We start from the raw sequence: 21,976 nt of genomic DNA on the forward strand, positions 1-21,976 counted from the left end.
AAATCATCATCCCACAGAGGGCAGAAAACACTTTTTAGACAGCCTCAGGCTGCACTGGTGGATTCCAGGCAAACAGGGAGGCCAAGCTCACTGGGCCAGCTCTGCAAACTCTTGACAATATTAGAGCTGGCTTAGGCTATCCAAACACTCAGCTGGCCCAGAGCAGGAGACAGGAGATTGATGGAAACGAGTGAATTAGAGGCTCAAGACAAGGGGTTAGGTTATCTGCAAAATCAGATAGCTCTGTTTGAGGACAAAATGTCAGCTGGGTTAAAACTCCTGTCATTTACAGATTACCATCAAGACAGTAAGCATCATTAATAAGGAAATATTAGAAAACTGGTGGAGAAAGTACCCAGACTCTTCTATCCCTCAGCTATGCAAAGGGCCCTTGAAGGTGTTGGAGCTTTGTTCCCAGCCCAAGTCTCAGCTTATTATGATGAAGTGGCAGAGGGAGACGTGCAGAGAAGTTTGGGGGCTGGTATTCCACCTTCTCCAGCTTCCTTCCACGGAGGTACCTTTTCTTTTCTTTCTTGGTGTTCTACAATGTCATGACTTCCATTATTTTAAATTGTCTAGTAAAGGTGAAATATTAAAATAGGATTTAAACTTTGTTTTTCACATAAATAAGTCAGCAAGTCAGAAATGTATCAATGAATCATTTTTTTCCTGATTTTGGGGTGTCACCTGCTCTAGGCAAGGGGTTTAGAAGGATCCTAGTCAGTGGAAAACATCAAGAAAGGAGAGTTCAGTATTTCAGTCCCATGATCTTATCTTACTGCATCTGAGATACAGTGAAAGAGCCTAAGATTTCAGTTGGGCAGGCACAGATTCAAATATAGACACTGGGTTCAAATCTAAAACCCTCAAGGGCAAGTCCCTCCAAACTTCAGTTTTCTCATCTATAAAATGGGCATAACAACACCTATAATGCTAGCGGCTGTGAGAAAGACAGACAATAATGTCAAATACCAAGCCCAGTGCTTGGCACACAGTAGGTATTACAATAACTCCAGGGTCCTGTTCTTGGATTGTAAATGATAGTTCACAGCCCCTCACCTTACAGGAAAATCTCAGATTTCTGTTTTTTCTAGATACATTAACTCAGTAATCCAGATGTGATCAAAGTAACAGCTTAGCACTTGCTAAGTTTTGCTGCACATTATCATTTTTTCCTTGCAACTACTCTGTTGGGGCGGTTATTGTCACTACCCTACTTTATGAATTCAGAACCTGAGGATGAGAGATCTGACCAAAGTTACAAGTAAGTCAGCATCTGAGTGAAGATTCGTGCCCACCCCCGGGTGGCTTTAATGCTCATCCTGTGGAGTGCCAGGCACCCTGCCTTGCAGAGATGACAATGGTCTGGTTGCCTGAGACTCCCTCCCCAGCAAGGAGCTCTCACCTGTGTAGTTCTTCATCTGAGGGTGAGTACTTAGCAGTGACATCAGCCAGCTCCCCGAAGATCTGCTTGCTGTAAACAGTGAGGGAGGAGAGCAGGATTAATTCCTGCCAAGTAGAGCTCAGGAGGCACGTGTAATCCTTGATTGAGAGCTCGCAGAAGAAAGGCAGTTTCTTGATCCAGGCAATCTGCCTAAAAAGCAGCTCGTCAGCCAGGCGGCAAAGCAGGGCAAATAGCTCTGCTTGAGTCACAGCATATCTGGAGGGGGTATGGAGAGGGGAAAGTTACTTCAAGTGGCCAAAGCAGTGAGGATGGGGGCCGAGGAGGAGGATACTCCTAAGGGCACAAAGGGTCTCTGGCAGTGGGCTCTTTGCCCTTGACCATGGATCTCCAGCTCCATTCAATTCAGTCTAATGATAAAAGGATAGGACTGGGGCCCGCAGCAAGTTCAGGGCTGGAGGGGTAGGTTTGGTAAGAAAAGGTTACAAAGGGGAAAGGAGGCTTAGACATTTGGGCAGTTGTCAGGAGTATGACTTTTTATGTCAGTGTCCACTAATGCTTCACGTGTTACAAAAAAATTCCCAGTCATTCGTGCACCAGTTTTGGCAATGAAAGCTCCATTAGGGTACCTCTGGTGCCCACTCAATACACGGGTTGACGTAAAACTGAGCCTCGGGGCAAGATAGCTGAAAGAGAATACAACACATTCAGAAGCTTTTCTTGCTCTCACTGCACCCCCTGGTGGTGAGAGTTCAGGAAACTAGAGTTGCTCGGCCCTTCTAAGCTACTGTGCCACGGAAGGAACAGGGCCTTCCTCATCTCTCGGCTGGAGGAAATAGGGTCCCAGTTATCTTTTTCTCAAAGCCCTGTGGTGTGACTCTTCTCCACACCCCAACACCCGATATGTAAAGGTTTGATGATGGCTTCATGGGGTCGCAAAGAGTCAGACACAACTGAGTGACTGAACTGAACTCAACTGATGTCTTCCCTATAGGAAGATAATTGAATTTCCTCTTCTGAAACTGGAGACTAGCTTAAGAAATCTCAGGGTATCTTGGGCGGGCGGGGCAAAGGAGGAGATCTAAGCTTAATAACACTGAAAGAGCCTATGGTCCAGGTCAAATGACTACTGAGTACAGCAATGGGTAGGCCTAAATGGCTGAACTATTATCTACTCAAGCAGAGCTGACAGGATTGAGAGTATTTCTTCCACGTACTCAGGCCTGCACACAGAGCACATGGCACTAGGCTACCCCTGAGTATGTTGACTAGGGATACAGACGGGCCACAACCAGTACTATGTTAAGAAGCCTAAACTTAAAGTATGATTATATCCAGAATTACAGCTCATCTCTGGCACAGAAGTGGTCAAACCCATTCCAAGGTCTGGCTTACCTAAATCCAATCAGAAACAAAAGCCCTTTAATCCCAGTTCCGTAGGAAAAGATAAATAGCTCCAGTACTATGAGAAAAGATGTTCAAGAGAAAAATGAAGAGACCACTGACTTCAATGATAAGCACAAATTTGTCCTCTGATGCCTGAGTCATCACTTATTATACCCTGACTCATTTCAAAGCCTGGGGTAGAGAAGCCTGGGATGAAGGTGGGGGTGGGGAAGGGACCACATTGAAGCTGCAGGGCTAAATACAGCAAGGCTCACTCACCCATCTTCAATCAACATGGGTGTGCCCAATGGCTCCAGGTCCTCGGCTGACACCAGCTGATGAATCAGACTGTATGACTGGGGATCCAGGCTTCGAGCTTGTGGGGGCAGAAGTGGCGAGTGGGCAGAATAGCTAAAAAGGTGCGGTATATATTGATAGTGTGGAGGCACAGACATCCCCATGTACTGATCCCTGAACGCCACGAATCCATTTAGTTCCACAGACCTGCTGGAGAGAAAAGTCTCATGTCAAGCAGAACCATCACAGGTCCACTGCCTCCTCAGAGGAAGTGAGCCAGGAGGTGGCTCAGGTGTTCTTTGGCTATGCTCTCTGTCTTCAGTAAGCCAGGACCATAGTCAATGGTAACATGTATGTCTCCCCTACTCAATGGGGACTCTGTGCAAGTGTGTATAGGCGTGGCTCACCTTTGGACACTCAGGACCTGGCAGAGTTGTACTGAATAAATATTGATTACATGACTCTTTGCCACATTTGGGGAGTTTCACAGAATATTCATAGACTGTGATGACAAGGTGTTTATATTTTATACTGCTAGGACAACTAAGTCAGAGACAGGCTAAATGTCTTGCCAGACCACAAAACAAATCAGCACCAAGCAAAGAACTTGGCATGTGGCAACAACTCCCTGGACATTCAAAGGAAGGAACAAACTAGGGAACAAATGAATGAATAAAAACGATAATGAAATATCAAGAGAAAGGCACATTCTTATCTTCCCCCCTTTTTGGAGAAATCTAACCATTCAGTCAACTAATATTACCTAGATGAATCTCCTGTAACAGGGCTGGCAAACTATGGCCCATGGCCTGTTTTGGTAAATGAAGCTTTATTAGAACACAGCCATGCTCATTCATTTACCTATTGTCTCTGGCTGCTTTTGCACTACAATGTAAGAACTGAGAAGCAGGTCTGTAAGACCTAGACTGTATGGCCAGCAAAGCCTAAAATATTTACTATTTGGCCTTTATTAAAAATGTCCTATTGTAGAGATTTCTGGAGAAAAGAATCTTCCTTGGTGATGGTTATATTTCACACCTAACAGCTAACTTGAGATACCATTCTAGAACCAAGAGTCTTCAAAAACTGTTATTTCATGATACCAGCAAATCTGACTAACTTGAAAAGTTTTCACTGTTTCTTAAAATTTGTAATGTGAAAATCTTCATTCTTGCTGAGGCACAGAAATGATAGCTTAGTCCAAAATTGTCAATTCCCGCCCCCCCACCCCCGACCAAGTGAAAAAATAGCCAAGAGAAAAGAGCTACAATTAAAATGTCTTTCTGTTAGGTGAAGAAAGTATGGACACAAATAGTGGCTACAGCACTTTAGCAGTCTGCAAGAGAATGTCAACATTTTTCAGGTCTTTAGCTAAAATATGGCTGCAAAATGCTGCTTTGCATTATCCTGACTCCTACCCCAAAAGCCTGAGGAAGCAAGAGTACAGTGGCTGAGACAGATGGGCAGGAATATCAGCCCAGCCCAGAGGCTGCTTGCTTACGAGTCCACTCTTGAGTGATCCCCAGATGATGCTGGGTTTGCCTTGAAGCTCACCTGGAGGAGAGTGTAGAGCCGGGTGAGGGCTGGTTGCTCTCTGAAGCCCTGTTCCCAGGGGAACTGTGGTCGCTGTCACCATGGTTGCTCCAATGATTGGCCTCTTCCTCAAATTCTTGCCCAGACATAATCCTTTCGATCTCTTCCTCTGATATCTTTGATAAGGTATTGATATACGTTAGACTGAGTGCTCAGGATACTCTCTGTTCCTTTTTTAGGACTGAGAACTTATTTAAACTTCATGGGGATTCCTAGAACTCTCTAGAGAGAAAACCAAATTTCCTCCCCTCCACTCCCATACTTCAGGTCTTTCTCTCATAATCTTAGGACAGCTTGGTTGCTTGCCTACCAGCACTATGGCTCACCACAGCCTTCCTTTTGCCCATTTCCCCTCCTCTCAAGACACAAAGCCTCTAGGTTCCTCATCATTCCTCTTTGTCCTTCATCTAGTCTTTCCTACTGCTGAAACACCACTCTTCAATAACAAACTCCTACTTGCCCTTTAAGATCCAATTCAAATGTCACCTTCATTTTGAATCCTTCTATTACTAACTACCGATAGAATTTTAGGTCTTTCTTCTATCCACTCATATAATTCCATGTATTCTGAGACAGAATAGCATAACAGTTAGAGAGTTTGAATTTTACAGTCAAATCACCTTTGTTCTAATCCAGGTTCTGCCACTTTCTAGTTGTACCATCTTAGAGCAAGTCACATAATTATGTAAACCTAAGTTCCTTCATCTGTATAGTGGAGAGAATAATAGTAAGTATCGTATAGGATTGTTGTGAGGATTAAATTAGTTAATATATTAATACATGTTTAGAAAAGAGCCTAGCAGATAGTAACTATTATAGAAGGTTGACAATGATATCTTCATTACCACTGGATAATGTATCACAAAAATATCCCCAATAAGACCTCAGGCTATGACAGGATCTAGAAGAAAGCAGTACTCAAATAAATGCACGATGGATAAATGAATAAATGTCCACTTATTAAGTACTGACTATACCACCTTTACACAAGTTTTCTTAGTAAGAAAGACATTTCTAAGCCTATTGAATAAAAGAAATTACAGCTCCAACAAGCAAACTGACCTGCCCATGTCTGAGCAGGAGTTTGAGGAAGAGGCCGGAGCAGCCATGTATGCAGTCCAGTGCTCTAACGACAATGCCATACAGGGAGTGGACAAACACTTCTTCCATAAAGTGTTTAACCCAGGGTTGAGGCCAAGGTGGCTAAAGTCAGCACACAGAATGAGAGTGAATGTTGAGTAGGAAGAATCAGATGAATTTTTGCTTTTTGTTCCTAAGAAAAGCCTGGGAGGACATTTTCTCCCAAGTCTATCTGACTCAAGATTGCATACTTCTTTGTTGCAGCAGCCTATGAGGGAACCTAGAGCTGCTTCAGTCATAAACACAGGAGACATTTAGAACTGGAAGCCAGCCAACACAGAGGACTTGGAGGGAAAACAAGAAATGTTTACCTGGTGCTCAAGCTGAGTGATTGGTTTTAAGTAGCTTGGACTGCATATTGAATTAGAGGGCTTGTCTTTTTTTATTCAGTCACACGTAGGCAGGAAAAAAACCCCCCAAAACCAAACCAACCCAAATCTTTTTTCTTAGAAGTCCGTAGAACACAGAACATTGTTTACATTTTATGAGACATGCGAAGACAAATGGTGCCATCAAACTACAAAATATCTACTGAGGCTCTGAATGTGTAGCCTCAGTGATGGTGGTGAGAGCAAGACCAGAGCATGGAGAGCATGAAAGTACTTGAGTTTGGTGAGAAGGGCCAGTTATGGTGAAATCCTGCTGATTCTGGCTGGAGTCAAAGTTGGACTGTAGAGTCCCTCCCTGCGGGTCCCCTGGGACACTGAACAATACTAATGCCTTGAACAGGAGATGGGGCGAGTGGGAGTGCCTGAATCTGGGTTTAAATCTCATCCACATTTCCTGTCTGGGTACTTACTGTTGAGCAAACCACTCAAGTTCTCTGAACCTTAACTCCCTCATCAGTAAAACAGAGATAATAACACTCCCTCTTAGCTCCTGGTTCCCTCACTAGATGCTGGAGCAAACCTCACTATCTTACAGGTTTAAGTCAGATAGACTTGGAAGGTTAATCTAAGATAAAATTATTAAGTGCATGAACACAACAGGTGCTCAATAAGTGGAAATTCTATTCCTTTTTAAGTACAATTAAGGACTTGGAGATAACAGCTCTCTCTTCCTAACATACCACCTAGAAACAGAAAAAGACTAAAAGGAAAATTATATGTCCAGTATCAAAACTACAAATGCAATGACAGATGAAACAGATTTTTCTGAGCATCAGCTTCCTCAATTCTGGGGAGAGAGTCTGTAGATGTAAATGACTGAAGATCCCTTGGCATGGTGAGAGAGCCACAGAAGGTACAAAGGAACATTAGGTAATACTGAGGAAGGTTTTCATTGAGGAAATGCTTAAGAATTCTTCCCAATGGATAAACTTTCTATTGTATCTAAATATAAAATGAACAAATACAAATAAAGACTATATGTGAAAAGCCCATAGCTAATATCATACCCAATGGTAAAAAATGGAAAGTTTTTCCTCTAAGATTAGGATCAAGGCAAGGATGCCCACTCTTACCACATTTATTCTAGATATTAATGGAAGTCCTCGCAGAGCACTAGGCAAATTTAAAAAAAAAGAAAGAAAGAAAAGCCATTCAAGTTAGAAAGGAAGAAGTAAAACTATTTCTGTTCACACAAGACATACAGTCTTTCTATGTCTTAAAGATGTCACCAAAAAGCTATTAGAACTAATCAAAGAATTCAGCAAGGCTGTAGGATACAAAGCCAACACGGAAAATTAGTTGCATTTTTATATACTAACAATGAATTACCTGAAGAGAAAATTAAGAAAGCAATCTCATTTACAATAGCATTAAAAAAGAATAAAATACTTAGGAATAAACTTAACTAAGGAGGTGAAAGAAATTAAAGACACAAATAAATGGAAAGACATCCTGTGTTTACAGACTTAACATTGTTAAAAACTCCATACTCTCTGAAGTGTCCTATAGATTCAATGCAATCCCTATCAAAATTCCAATGGCGTTTTTTTCTGCAGAAAAAAAAAAATCCTAAAATTCATATGAAATCACAAAGAACCCCAAACAGCCAAAACAATCCTGAGAAAGAACAACAAAGCTAGAGGCCTTGCATTTTCTGATTTCAAAACATATTACAAAGCTAAAGTAATCAAAACAGTAAAGTGCTGGCACAAGGACAGATATACAGATCCCCCAAATAAGCCCAGACATACAGTCAAAATATCTTTGACAAAGCTGCCAAGACTACACAATGGGAAAAGGAGAGCCTCTGGGAAAACCAGCTATCCATATGCAAAAGAATGGAATTAGAGTTTTACCCACACTATATGCAACTCAATGGATTAAAGACAAACATAAAATTAAAAAAGCTCCTAAAAGCAAACATAGAGAAAAAGTTTCTTGACACTAATTTTTTTTTTACATTGAAGTAGATGATTTACAACATTGTGTTAGTTTCAGGTTTATAGCACAATGATTCAGTATTTTTGCAGAGTCTATTCCATTATAGGTATAAGATAATGTGTGTAATTCCCTGTGCTATAAAGTATTATCCTGTTGCTTATCTATTTTATATATAGTAGCTCATATGTGTTAATCCAATAAGCCTAATTTATCAATGAATTTGTGACTATGACACCAAAGCAAAAACAGACAAATGGAATTACATTAAACTAAAGATTTCTGCAAAACAAAGTCAACAAAGTGAATAGGCACCATCCAGAAAATTTTTACAAACCACGTATCTGATAAAGGTTAATATTCAAAATATATAGGGAATTCCTACAACCCAATAGTCAACTAAACTAATCAGCCTGATTAAAAAATAGCAAAATACTTAATAGGTATTTCTCCAAAGAAAACACATGAATACCCAAAAGGCATAAGAAAAGATGCTCAATGTCACCAATCACCAGGGAAATGCAAATCAAAGCCACAATGAGAGATCACCTCATACTTATTTGGATGGCCAGAATCAAACAAACAACTATACAGACAAACAAAAACCCCCAAGAAAACAAGAAGTGCTGGAGAGGATGGGGAAAATTAGAACCCTGTGCACTTGGGTGGGAACATAAAATGGTGTGTAACTACATAAAAATAGTATGGAGGTTTCTCAAAAACTTAAAAACAAAATTACCATATGACACAGTAATCCCACTCAGGGTATTTATCCAAAAGAGTTGAAATTAGGATCTTGAAGTGATATTTGCACTCCCATGTTCATTGTAGCCAAGGCCACTGTCACTACAAGCCAAGAGGTAGAAACAATCTAACTGTCCATCAATGGATGAATAAACAAAATGTGCTACATATTACTTACAATAACCAGGCCATGGAAGCAACCTAAATGTCCATCAACAGAGGAATGGATAAAGGTGTGGTACATATATATGGTGGAATATTATTTAGCCATAAAAAAAGAATGAAATAAAAGAAGAAATAATGCCATCTGCAGCAACATGGATGGGACCCAGAGATTGTCATACCGAGTGAAAGTAAGCTAAAGAAAGACAAATATCATATGATATAGCTTTTATATGGAATCTAAAAAAAATAGTACAAATGAATTTACATAGAAAACAAACTTATGGTTACCAGAGGGGTAATGGGTGGGGGAAAAATTGGGAGATTGGGATTGAGAATCTCCTATACTACTACTATCTATAAAATAGGTAACTAAAAGGGACCTATTCTACAGTACAGGGAACTCTACTCAGCAGTCAGTAATGGCCTATAATGGGAACAGAATCTAAAACAAGAGTGGATATATGTGTAACTAATTCACTTTGTTGTACAACAGAAACACAACACTGTAAATCAACTATACTTCAATAAAAATTAAAAGCAAAAACCATAGAACAAAACCATAGAGCAAAAACAAAAAACCCAAAATGTGCTATATACAAAAATGGAGTATTACTCAGCTTTAAAAAGGAAGGAATCCTATCATGTGCTACAACATGGATGAATCTTAAGGACATTATGCTAAGTGAAATAAGGCAATCACAAAAGGACAAGTACTGCATGATTCCACTTATATAATGTATCAAAAGTTGTCAAACTCTTAGAAGGGGAAAGTAGAATGATGGTTGTCAGGGACTGGGGGGAGGGAGAAATACGGAATTACTATTGAAGTTTCAGTCACAAGCTTAAAAAAAAAGTTCTAGAGATTTGCTATACAAAATGTGCATATAGTTGACACCACTGTATTGTACACTTAATTTGTTAGGGAGGTATATTTCATGTTATATGTTTTTATAACACAAAATAGAGCAGATATGAATGGAGAGTGAAATATATTAATTTGCAAGACATATACATGATTTGAATAAATGAATAAAAATGTTTGATTAAAAAGAGAATCCAACTGATTGCATATGTATACCAGGCTCACAGGACAGAAAACCCTCCCATACATCATCAGTGTATGTAAGACAACTCTGAATTCCTGTCTTTCTCTCATTCCCTCACATTCAACTGGATAACTGCTATCAATTTTACCTATTAAATATTTCTTGAATCTATTCCCTTTCCTCAATCTGCACTATTACTGCCCTACTTGAAACCAGTCTATATCTCTTGCCTGGACTTCTGTAACATTCTCCCCCCGCCTCCCGCTTTTTTCTTGCGGGGGCGGGGGGGGAGCTCACATGGTATGTGGGATCTTATCTCCCCAACTAGGGATAGAACCCACATCCCCCGCAATGGAAGCATGGAGCCTTAACCACTGGATCACCAGGGAAATCCTATAAAATCCTTTTAACTGCTTTTTCTTTGCCACCAGTTTCACCTACCTTTAACCCAGCTTTTCAAAAACATGTCTTTCCCACTAGACTGAGTTTACAGTACAGGGGGTCTGGTAAACAGTAAGTATTAATCGAGTAAATGTTTGTGGGACTGAATGTATTACCTTCCTCACTTTACAAATAAGGCAATGAACTTTAGGTGGAAATACCTTTAACAACATTGAATAGCTAAGTAGTCTTGCTGATTTCTGCCAGACTAACTACAACCTACAACCTTAAGTGACTGATATAAAAATCCTCTGGCAAATTCCCTGGAAGTCCAGTGGTTAGAACTCCATGCTGTCACTGCTGAGGGCCTGGATTCAATCCCTGGTCAGGGAAGTAAGATCCCATAAGCCATGTGGCCAAAAAGTTAACAAATAAATTATCCTCCGGATGCTTTAGAACCAGAATTGGATTTACCTTCTGTAAAAATCCTTTAAGCAAGTTGAGGGATCACAAGAACTTTAATTATTATCTTTATATATTTAAGATTTTCAAAACACATTCATACCCAGGTTGTAAAAGCAGTTTAACAGGAATGAAAGTAAAGCTGGCTCCCCACCAGAAGCAGATAAAAGGATCAAGGTGAGCAGCTTCAGGAGCGTCTAGAGGCTTCAGCTTCCAGGGTGCACCACACAGAGTAAGACCCAGAACTCACCTGGACTGGCCCAATGCTCTTATTCCGGCCTCCGGGCATGCCATCTTCTCTGATTGCTGGAAGTAAATATAAAATAGTAAGAAGCACGCCCACAAGAGACTAGGCACAAAGAGAAAACTTATTTGGCCAAGAGCACAAAGTAGTAATTGGTGAAGCTAAGATTAAAACACAGGTCTTTCTGGACCCGAAGCACATATTCTTTCCATCATAGGAAGCAGATACTTTTGGACTCCCAAGGCACTGGATACACACACTGTATACATTCAATATGCTCAAAAAACATGATGGCATTATTAGTAGTCCTACAGCTACAAATATCCCACCAGGATGATGAATTTGAAAGCCTTGATAAATTCAAGAAGGTTCAGTTCAGTTCAGTCACTCAGTCGTGTCCGACTCTTTGCGACCTCATGAATCACAGCACGCCAGGCCTCCCTGTCCATCACCAACCCCTACAGTTTACCCAAACTCATGTCCATCGAGTCGGTGATGCCATCCAGCCATCTCATCCTCTGTCGTCCCCTTCTCCTCCTGCCTCCAATCCCTCCCAGCATCAGAGTTTTTTCCAATGAGTCAACTCTTCGCATGAGCTGGCCAAAGTACTGGAGTTTCAGCTTCAGCACCAGTCCTTCCAATGAACACCCAGGACTGATCTCCTTTAGGATGGACTGGTTGGATCTCCTTGCAATCCAAGGGACTCTCAAGAATCTTCTCCAACACCACAGTTCAAAAGCATCAATTCTTCAGAGCTCAGCTTTCTTCACAGTCCAACTCTCACATCTATACATGACCACTGGAAAAACCATAGCCTTGACCAGAAGGACCTTTGTTGGCAAAGTAATGTCTCAGCTTTTCAATATGCTATCTAGGCTGGTCATAACTTTCCTTCCAAGGAGTAAGCCTCTTTTAATTTCATGGCTGCAATCACCATCTGCAGTGATTTTGGAGCCCCAAAAGTAAAGTCTGACACTGTTTCCACTGTTTCCCCATCTATTTCTGGAGACAAAAAGAATATTTCCACTTTTAAATATAGTATTTTTACTTCTAGGCTAAGTTATCCAATCTATAAAGTCCTTAGGGCATGGTTGGTTGCCTGTAAAGGTAAAGGCTCCAAGCCTAACAGTTACCTGGGATAATTGAAAGACTGACAGGAAGTTCATTTTCCTTAAAGTAGAAATCATTCTTGGTCTTAGAAGAATACACATTCCAACTTAGACAAGCTTGCATCTAAATCCTGTTTTTGCTAGGTCTGAGTAATTACAAACAAGTTTCTTCATCTCTCTGAATTTCAGTTTTACAGAAAAACAGAGGAATATTGGAACATGTCTTATGGGGAATTGTGAGGGTTATATATAATTTAGCTAAAGCTCTAAGAATAGGGCTTGGCATTTCCTGGTGGCTCAGAAGTCAAAGAATCTGCCTGCAATGCAGAAGACCTGGGTTTGATCCCTGGGTTGGGAAGTTCCCTGGAGAAGGAAATGGCAACCCCACTCCAGTATTCTTGCCTGGGAAATCCCATGGACAGAGGAGCTTGGTGGGCTGCAGTTCATGGGGTTGCAAAGAGTTAAATACGATTGAGTGACTACTTTCCACTTACGAAGTAGGAGGTAACAGTCTACTTTAAAAGGCTACTGTGAATTGGGGGCAAGAAACATATACAGCTAGATATATATTACCTAGAGACATAATGGTTGTTCTCTTTTAACCTAATTTCAAGTTCTAAACATCTTAAAATTACTTGCTGCTGTTTCAGGGCCAGTGACAGTCTTTAGACAATTCTATTTCCAATACTGATATCTCACATATACCTTTGCTTCAGCTCACAGGTACAGAACAAAAATCTATCATTGGCAGGTATAACACTGAATATTTCTCACTTGATATTTCACTCTCAATGTTTTGGAGGTGAAGAAGGAATTCAACATGCTTTCCTTCTTGTTTAAAGTGCCATAAATTTTAAAGATTTACATCTTACCAATTTCTTGTTCTGTTATTTAAAAACTTGTGTTGTCCCTCAACCCCACCTGGAGTAAGAAATGCATATACATGTTAGGTATTGTCATGCGTAAAGTTAACCCACGAGTGAAGTATTATTAGTATTATCACTCCCACTGAACAAATAACTCTAATGCTCAGAAAAATATTTTCCTTTGGGTGATAGAAACTAAATATTAGAATCAAGATTTGGAACCCAGGCTATCAGATTAAGACCAACTTTCTTTCCACCACTATAATTTCCCAAAATGTGTGTGCACCCCACTGGAGAAATATAATTTTAGGTTGTGCATAGATAATCTCTTAATTATACATTTATTCTAATGTGCATTAAAAAATACTGATTTTCCATTCACTGAAGTGCTAAAAACTGTTTGAAAATTCACTTTGATATTTTCAAAAAGATAATTTAAAGAAGAACATAAAATAAACAATAGTACTGGTTTAATCAGAGATGGTAACATTTGTTAAAATGGTATGAAACTGCCTGAAGTGTGGGCAACAACATTATGTCATAGTGCCTCTGTTAAAACAAAAATTTGGCTCATACTTTAAAACTTATATCATACTCAGATATACTGATCCTCACAACAACCTTAAAAAGTATATATTAAAAGTCTGTTCTTTACATCTGTACCTCCTTTGCTACAGATATAAAGAACAGACTATTGGACTCAGTGGGAGAAGGCGAGGGTGGGATGATTTAAGAGAACAGCACTGAAACATGTACAATACCGTATATAAAACAGATGGACAGTGCAAGCTCAATGCATGAAGCAGGGCACCCAAAGCTAGTGCTCCGTGACAACCCAGAGGGGTGGGGAGGGAGGGTGGGAGGAGCATGGCTCAGGATGGGAGGGACACACGTATACCCATGGCCGATTCATGTTGCTATATGGCAAAAACCATCTCAATATTGTAAAGAAATTATCCTCCAATTAAAATAATTAATTAAAAAATAAAACAGCAGCGCGTGTACACACACACAAAGTATACGTTAACATCCTATGCAGTTTAAACAAAAAGGGACTTGTTCAAGGTTACTCAGTTAAGAATTGATAGAACAGGGATTTCAATTTAGGTCTTCTTATTCTAAAGCTGTACTTGTTCCTTGATGCTACACTGAGTTAAGAGCAAGTTTTTCAGCAGGGCTGAGTCTTTCTGGTAGTGAACTTAAAACAAAGGGCATTTGGGTAGGATCATAGAAAGAGTTATGCTGCACTTCTCATCTAAACCTAAAAAAATGGCATCAGCTACGGTTCTCCTATCTGCTTAGAAGAAGCACAAATATTTTTCCTGCTCTAGAACGCATTCCTCACCTGCTTAGGGGTGGGCAGCCAACGAAACCAACGAAACCAGAAAGACGGACACAAAGCTAACTACATCAAACCCCTGCTCAAAATCCCCTGGGTTCATTGTGGTCTATGGGTTAATTAAATTCAAGTTCCCATGCTTGGCATTCAAGATTCTCTGGGATCTGGTTCTTATGAGACTCTCCATTCTCATCTTATGCCACAAATGTTACATTGTACCTATAGAGAACTGTTAGTTCCTGAATACGCCATGCTGTTTTACAACACAGTTTGGCAGAAAGTGAAGAGAAACTAAAAAGCCTCTTGATGAAGGTGAAAGAGGAGAGTGAAAAAGTTGGCTTAAAACTCAATATTCAGAAAACGAAGATCATGGCATCTGGTCCCATCACTTCATGGGAAATAGATGGGGAAACAGTGGAAACAGTGTCAGACTTTATTTTTTGGGGCTCCAAAATCACTGCAGATGGTGACTGCAGCCATGAAATTAAAAGACGCTTACTCCTTGGAAGGAAAGTTATGACCAATCTAGATAGCATATTCAAAAGCAGAGACATTACTTTGCCAACAAAGGTTCGTCTGGTCAAGGCTATGGTTTTTCCAGTGGTCATGTATGGGTGTGAGAGTTGGGACTGTGAAGAAAGCTGAGCGCCGAAGAATTGATGCTTTTGAAGTGTGGTGTTGGAGAAGACTCTTGAGAGTCCCTTGGACTGCAAGGAGATCCAACCAGTCCATTCTGAAGGAGATCAGCCCTGGGATTTCTTTGGAAGGAATGATGCTAAAGCTCAAACTCCAGTACTTTGGCCAGCTCATGCGAAGAGTTGACTCATTGGAAAAGACTCTGATGTTGGGAGGGGTTGGGGGCAGGAGGAGAAGGGGACGACAGAGGATGAGATGGCTGGATGGCATCACTGACTCGATGGACGTGAGTCTGGGTGAACTCCGGGAGTTGGTAATGGACAGGGAGGCCTGGTGTGCTGCGATTCATGGGGTCGCAAAGAGTCGGACACAACTGAGCGACTGAACTGAACTGAACTGAAAGAGACCTAAGAACTAAATACAATGTGTGGTTTTGGACTGGCTCCTGGATTAGAAAATAGAAATTGCTACAAGGGACATTGGGATAACAAGTGAAACTTAAATATGATGGGCAATTAATTAATAGTATTGTTGCAGTTCAGTTGCTAAGTCATGCCCGACTCTCTGCAACCCCATGAACTGCAGCATGCCAGGCTTCCCTGTCCTTCACTATCTCCCTGAGTTTGCTCAAACTTATATCCATTGAGTTAGTGATACCATCCAACTATCTGTCACCCCCTTCTCCTCTTGCTCTTTATCTTTTCCAGTATCGGGGTCTTTTCCAATGAGTTGGCTCTTCACAGCAGGTGCCCAAAGTATTGCAGCTTTGGTTTTACCACCAGTTTTTTCAATGAAAATTTAGGGTTGATTTCCTTTAGGATTGACTGGATTGATCTCCTTGCAGTCCAAGGGACTCTCAAGAGTCTTCTCCAGCACCACAGTTCCAAGGCATCAATTCTTCAGCGCTCAGCCTTCTTTATGGTCCAACTCTCATATCCATACATGACTACTAGAAAAACCATAGCTTTGACTATATGGATGACTTGTCAGCAAGTGATATCTCTGCTTTTTAACACACTGTGAAGATTTGTCATAGCTTTTCTTCCAAGGAGCATACATCTTTTAATTTCATATTAATAGTATTATGTCATGTTAAATTTCCTGATTTTGATAACAGTGCTGTAATTATGTGAGAAGCAAAGGGGAATCAATCTTCAACTTACTCTCAAATAGTTAATAATACACATTAAGGAAGAGTGACTGAAGCGGGAATCATTTTTACAAAGCTCTTTAAGTTTCTAAGGAGTTTGAGCTTCTTTTCCTTTAAGATTTCTGCTCAAATCTTTTCTCTCCTTCACGGTACTCTGTGTTTATCCTGGTCAAGTGACATGGCAATGCCACAGCATCACTATCTCACAATGTCTTTTACAAACACCAACCTCCTCCAAGAAGGTTGACTTGGAGGACTTTTGAACTAGTTATCTAGCAAGTTATGAGACAACAAAGTTAGGGGAATTTTATATTTCCACAAAACTACTTAATTGATATGAATTTCCCATGTGGATCAGTGTAGTTTCCTCTTGCCCCTAATGATTTTAACAATATTCCCCTCACCCAACTTCCTATCCAGTCTCCCCTATCCCTGACCAACCACAGTCAATTCATCAAACCAGGAAGCATCCTACACCAAAAGGGATATAAGAGAAAAGTAAGACTTGGTCACAGCCCTTGAAAGGATCACTCAATAATGGGGGGAACAGACAAAGAGCACAAGGTGATCAGTACTGTGCAGAGGGCAAAAATGGGTTACGGAAGTACAAGAAGGTCATTGGGTGAGTGCGGGGTGGTGTCAGAGAAGGCTTCTTAGAAGATATTACAAATAAAAACTGAGTGAATAAGTCAGGTGAAGAAAAAGGGGGTAGAATATTCCAGGAAGATAAAACCAAATGTGCAAAGCTGCCAAAACATGAAACATCCTTGAGTTCTTAAGAGAACTGCTTTATGTGGGAAGAGCACATAATTCTTCCCCCTATATGGAGGGGAGGAAAGGGATGCCAGAGTAGTCTTAAAAATTATTCTGAGGACTCCTGACTTTACCTAAAGACTGCAAGATGTGTGAGAAGAACGTGTATTGGGGGCACTCAGGTAGTAGTGGGGATGAAAAGAAAGGGTCCAGCCTCTACTTTCCACCATTATTTAAATCTCCCTCATTGATTTGTTAACTAATTTCCTGACCAGCCAATTCTGAGTTCTGAAAAGATATCTGTGTCAAAGATGGGGGACATAGCCTGAAGGTACACATGGCAGCTGTATTTTTAAAGAGTTAATCTTTAAAATTTGAGGCCAAGTTTAGATTTATAGAACACTGGTAAAATAATACAGAGAATTTCCATATACCCTCACCTAGCTTTCCCTTCTGTAAACTAAGCTTACATAGCCACAGACCATTCATCAGAACTAGAAAATTAACTTTGCACAACACTATTCACCAAAGACTTTATTCAGATTTTCCTAGTTCTACTAATATCCTTTTCCTGTTTCAGAATCCAACCCAGGATCTCACAATGCATGTAGTTGTCATGTTTCCATAGTCTCCTCCAGTCTGTGACAGCTTCTTAGTCTTTATCTTTTATGACCTTGACACTTTTGGAGACTTTTGTAGAATGCCAGTTATTCTGAAGAATATTGCTCGATTTGGGCTTGTGTGTTTTCTCGTGATTTGATTGGGGAATGACTCTCTCCATCCCTGTGTGTGTACATGTGCATGTGTGCCCTTCTTAGTGATCATACTGGGGATCCATCATGTCCATGTAAACACACTCATGTTACTCTTGATCTCTTGGCTAAAGAATATCTGTCAGAATACTGAAAAGTACTATTTTTCTTTTTGTAATTACTAAATATTCTGAGACTTTTAAATATTCTAATTCTGTTTAAATCTATGGCCTTTTATTTTAGCATCCATCAGTAGATCTTGCCTATAGCAACTACTATGGTGCTCTAATGGTGACTTTCCATTTCTCTTATTTTCTCTACACTTACTAATTAGAATTCTTCAGTAAGGAAGAACCATCATTCCTCTATTTATTCAATTCGTTTTATCAGTATGAACTCATGGATATTTTATTCTTTGGGTTATGAACTAATATAAACTAACATATATCTATATCTATAGCACATTCTTTTTGGCACCACAAGATGCTCCAGACTCATCTTATATATTCCCTGCCTCAGTCCTAAAGTCAACCAGTTCTCCAGGGAGTCTTGATTCCTTTTACTGATAGTAAGAAACCAAGGCATGGATACTAGGTGTGCTCATTACTCTTGGGGTTGTAACTGCTTCTAGCTCCTCACAATGCCTAGAGTCGGGCAATACATGTATATATACCAAATCCATGTATCTACATACACAACTATTTTTTTTTAATCTATCTAAACATGAATCCATGTTACAACAACCTCTGAGTCTAATCTAGCATCTGAGGTTTCATTCTAGCCTTCCTCTTTCCTGATTTATAACTTCTTTCCGTTTTGAGAAACTCAACTCTCATTATCAACAATATATTTACTTATGTGTTCAATCCCAGTATACAAAGTAGTGAAAGAATTCCTAAACCATAACCTTGAGAGAATCAAATTTATAAATCAGAGTGCTTTGTTTATATACAGTTCTTTTTGTCTTTAGTTTTAGTAGTATACAATCAAAATGCTATTTTCCAAGGCTAGCTCTTTTCTTCTTCATTCTCTTCAATGAGTCTTTGTGATTTAGTTTTATTATTAGTTAGATTCATTTGCCATAGGCTACAGTTTATCTCCTCCCCTTTCAATAATGGTTGCTCAAAAAAATTATATACAGTAAAATTCACTTCTTTTGTGGTGTTCAGTTCTATAGGTTTTGACAAGATACATAAAATTATGTGTCAAACACCATAGTTCTATTGCCCCCGAAATACTCCAGTGGCAACTGCGATTTTAATTCTGCTTTCTCAGCACCAACCAGTAGGTGGCAGGGTTTCTCTCTGAGACAAAGCCTTCACTGTGCAACTGAGCCTGCCTGCTTGGCATGCAAATAAAGGCAGCTTTACATCCCTCACACCTCCTGTGTCATTTTCTCTGAGATATGGTTAGACGGTTTCTGTGGATAAGCTTCTTCTTCTCTGAAACAGGCAAATTTGGCTGGAAGCCTCAGAATCTTAACACGCTGAATAAACAGGATGGTTCATCAGAGAACAGTCAAGAAGGCAACCCATAAACATGCTTTGATAAAACTCAATGAAGGCCCTGGTGGCTCAGATAAAGAATCTGCCTGCAATGCAGGAGACTCAGGTTCAATCCCTAGGTGAGGAAGATCCCCTGGAGAAGAGTATGGCAACCCACTCCAGTTTTCTTGCCTGGGAAATCCTACAGAGGAGCCTGGCGGGCTAGTCCATGGGGTTGCAAAGAGTCGGACATGACTGAGCGACTAACAGTCCCACTCTCTCAATGAGGGCAACAAAGGAAGTGGAGAAAACTGGAGACCAAAACCAAATTAGATAAATATGAGACAGATGAATGACCAGACTCTCTCTTCAAGACATTACTTGTTTGGTACTGGGGGATTTCTATAGGATAAACTGACAGTGGGGAAGGGAGAGGATTTTCAGGGAGAGGAAGGACCCCATGGACCAGCGTTTCCTGCATCAGCCAGTGAATTCTTCACCACTCAGCCACCTGGGAAGCCCGTTATCTCTCACCTTTCTTTGTAATAGGCAAGTTTACAATTTTAAAAACATATACAATTTAAAAAATCAGTCTGAAGGATATCTGAGTGTATCTACAAAACCAAAAGTTGAGCAATTCATTAAATCTGACTAATCCCCACCCCATACTACTACTATGAGCTCCTAATAACTTGCTGAGTATTTTATATACACTGTCATATTTAACCTTCTAGAGAGCTCTGAAAGTATTATATCACTATAAAGGTAAAGATTATTGAGCATTAGAGACATAAAACAAACTGTCCAAGGTCACAGATCTAGTCTGTCATCAACCTCTGCCTCCTGAGTCTGGGCTCTTTTACTGAACTACATTGCACCACTCTCCACCCTCCATGAGAATATTCCTACAGTTCTGACACTGGCTGTCTCTTTTATATCCAAGTTTTCTCTGTGGGTGATTTCTACCCACTAACAAAACTTTACTACTCTATGCCAACAGCTCCACAAACTTCTACTTGTAGGCAGGGCTTGTCACCTCAGTTCCAATCCAATTTATAGATCCAACTTCCTTAGTGCATGTCTATGGGTGTCCTTCTCAGGTACTTCAAATTTAGCACCTACAAAGGTCAACATTTTGCCCCACTCTTTATTAATTAATTTACTATTAATTTGAGTCTTCAGTTTCAATTTCTGGTAAGGCCAAATACTCAGTATGTCACCATCCATGCCATTACTTTCCCCTTCTGCTTCTTCTGGACCCTTCTAAAAACTCTCTAGGGGTTTTTCTGCTTCCATCAGCCCAATTCATTCTTCAAAGCTGCCCTCCAGGCCAACTCCCTTAGAATATTGGTTTATTTGTGTCATTTTAAGCTAATGGCTCTTGGAAAACTTGCCAATAAATCCCCAATTCTTCACCAACTTGGATGCAGATTTCTGGGCATGTCTAACCTGAGTATGCCATGATTCTACCAAACAGAATGACAACACATTCAGGGGACCTACAGCTTTCTTGTCTTTTCATATAAAATTCCTACTTCTTTTCATTATGCCCTGAAAAAACTAGTGGAGTATATTAATCCTAGTTATTATCACCTGATTGTTGATTGGGGTCTTGCCACATGGAGCCTGTGCACTCCTTTTCACAGGATCCTTAATGCCTCATCTGTCTTTTACCCACCTAATCTGGGAGATCCTTGTAGGCAGATTCACTTTTGGATTATGAGTACATACACAGTACAAGGCCTGGTATAGACTGTAGGCGTAGGAAATGTCTAACTCCAAGGCTTACTAGCTGACACTGAAGATAAAGTGATGGGTGAAGGGTGGGCAGTAGAGCTGCAAGCACCACTCACCTTTCCGGTTCATCCCCATCTGGAGGCATTTGAGCAGGCGGCAGTACTGGCACCTGTTCCTCTGCTTCCGAGACATGACACAGTTCTTGTCACGACTGCACCGGTATACCCGCTTGTTGCAAATGCTCCGCTTGAAAAACCCTTTGCAGCCCTCACAGGAGATGATTCCATAGTGTAAGCCTGTGGCACGGTCCCCACAAATGAGACAGGTTCGTTGTTCAGCGCGATCATCTGGAACAGAAACTGAACACATGAAAGTTAGAACATAGTGGGAATGATGGCTTTAAGCCTGCAGTTCTAAAAGAAGCAACCCTGGGTAGATCCTGAACATAACCTCCAGACTAACTGGCAGAAGTGGCATCTTGCTGTAGGAACAAACTCCTTCATCTACCTGTAGATTCCACAAACAAAGCCTAACTAAAAAAGACCTCATGTTCTCTGAGTTTCATCATCACTTAGAGTATCCAAATCAGAAATGTGGAAGGCTTTTCCCTCTCCCTTACTTTCTTTAGCGGTAGCCTACCACCTACCCTGTAGGAAGGTGATAAGGATTACTTATCATGTATGTAAGTGTCTAGCATATGGTATACACCCAATAAATGATAGTTAAAATTATTAACCAGTGGAGAAGCTTCCATGCTCAACTATACATCAATTAAAACAAAAAACAGAAAAAAAGAAACCTCCTGGAAAGATTCTGATCAGAGGACAAGGCAGAAGACCAGAGATATGAACCGCACTCAGTCACAAGCAAGGTATAAGGACACAGCCCTCAAAATTAAAGGTTCTTAGTTGTACCCTAGTTCCAGCACTTAGCAGGTGGGTGAACTTGGGCAAATTAAGTTAC

At 40.4% G+C, this 21,976-nt stretch overlaps 1 protein-coding gene across 5 annotated transcripts in view; it reads right to left on the bottom strand.

The window, feature by feature from the left end:
• NR6A1 (nuclear receptor subfamily 6 group A member 1) overlaps nucleotides 1-21,976 on the bottom strand; it is a 226,402-nt gene that overhangs the window by 16,896 nt on the left and 187,530 nt on the right. For 2 of the 5 annotated variants that reach the window (XM_070799220.1, XM_070799224.1), the window contains 5 exons: nucleotides 21,130-21,372; nucleotides 11,194-11,249; nucleotides 4,640-4,794; nucleotides 3,068-3,295; nucleotides 1,406-1,660 (listed from right to left, as the gene is read on the bottom strand). In XM_070799220.1, the coding sequence (XP_070655321.1) occupies nucleotides 1,406-1,660; nucleotides 3,068-3,295; nucleotides 4,640-4,794; nucleotides 11,194-11,249; nucleotides 21,130-21,372 (937 nt within the window). The remainder of the gene's footprint in view (nucleotides 1-1,405; nucleotides 1,661-3,067; nucleotides 3,296-4,639; nucleotides 4,795-11,193; nucleotides 11,250-21,129; nucleotides 21,373-21,976) is intronic. The other 3 variants (XM_070799223.1, XM_070799222.1, XM_070799221.1) reach the window with 3 other exon arrangements.

Source organism: Bos indicus, chromosome 11 (genome assembly GCF_029378745.1).
Source record: "Bos indicus isolate NIAB-ARS_2022 breed Sahiwal x Tharparkar chromosome 11, NIAB-ARS_B.indTharparkar_mat_pri_1.0, whole genome shotgun sequence".
NCBI lineage: Eukaryota > Metazoa > Chordata > Mammalia > Artiodactyla > Bovidae > Bos > Bos indicus.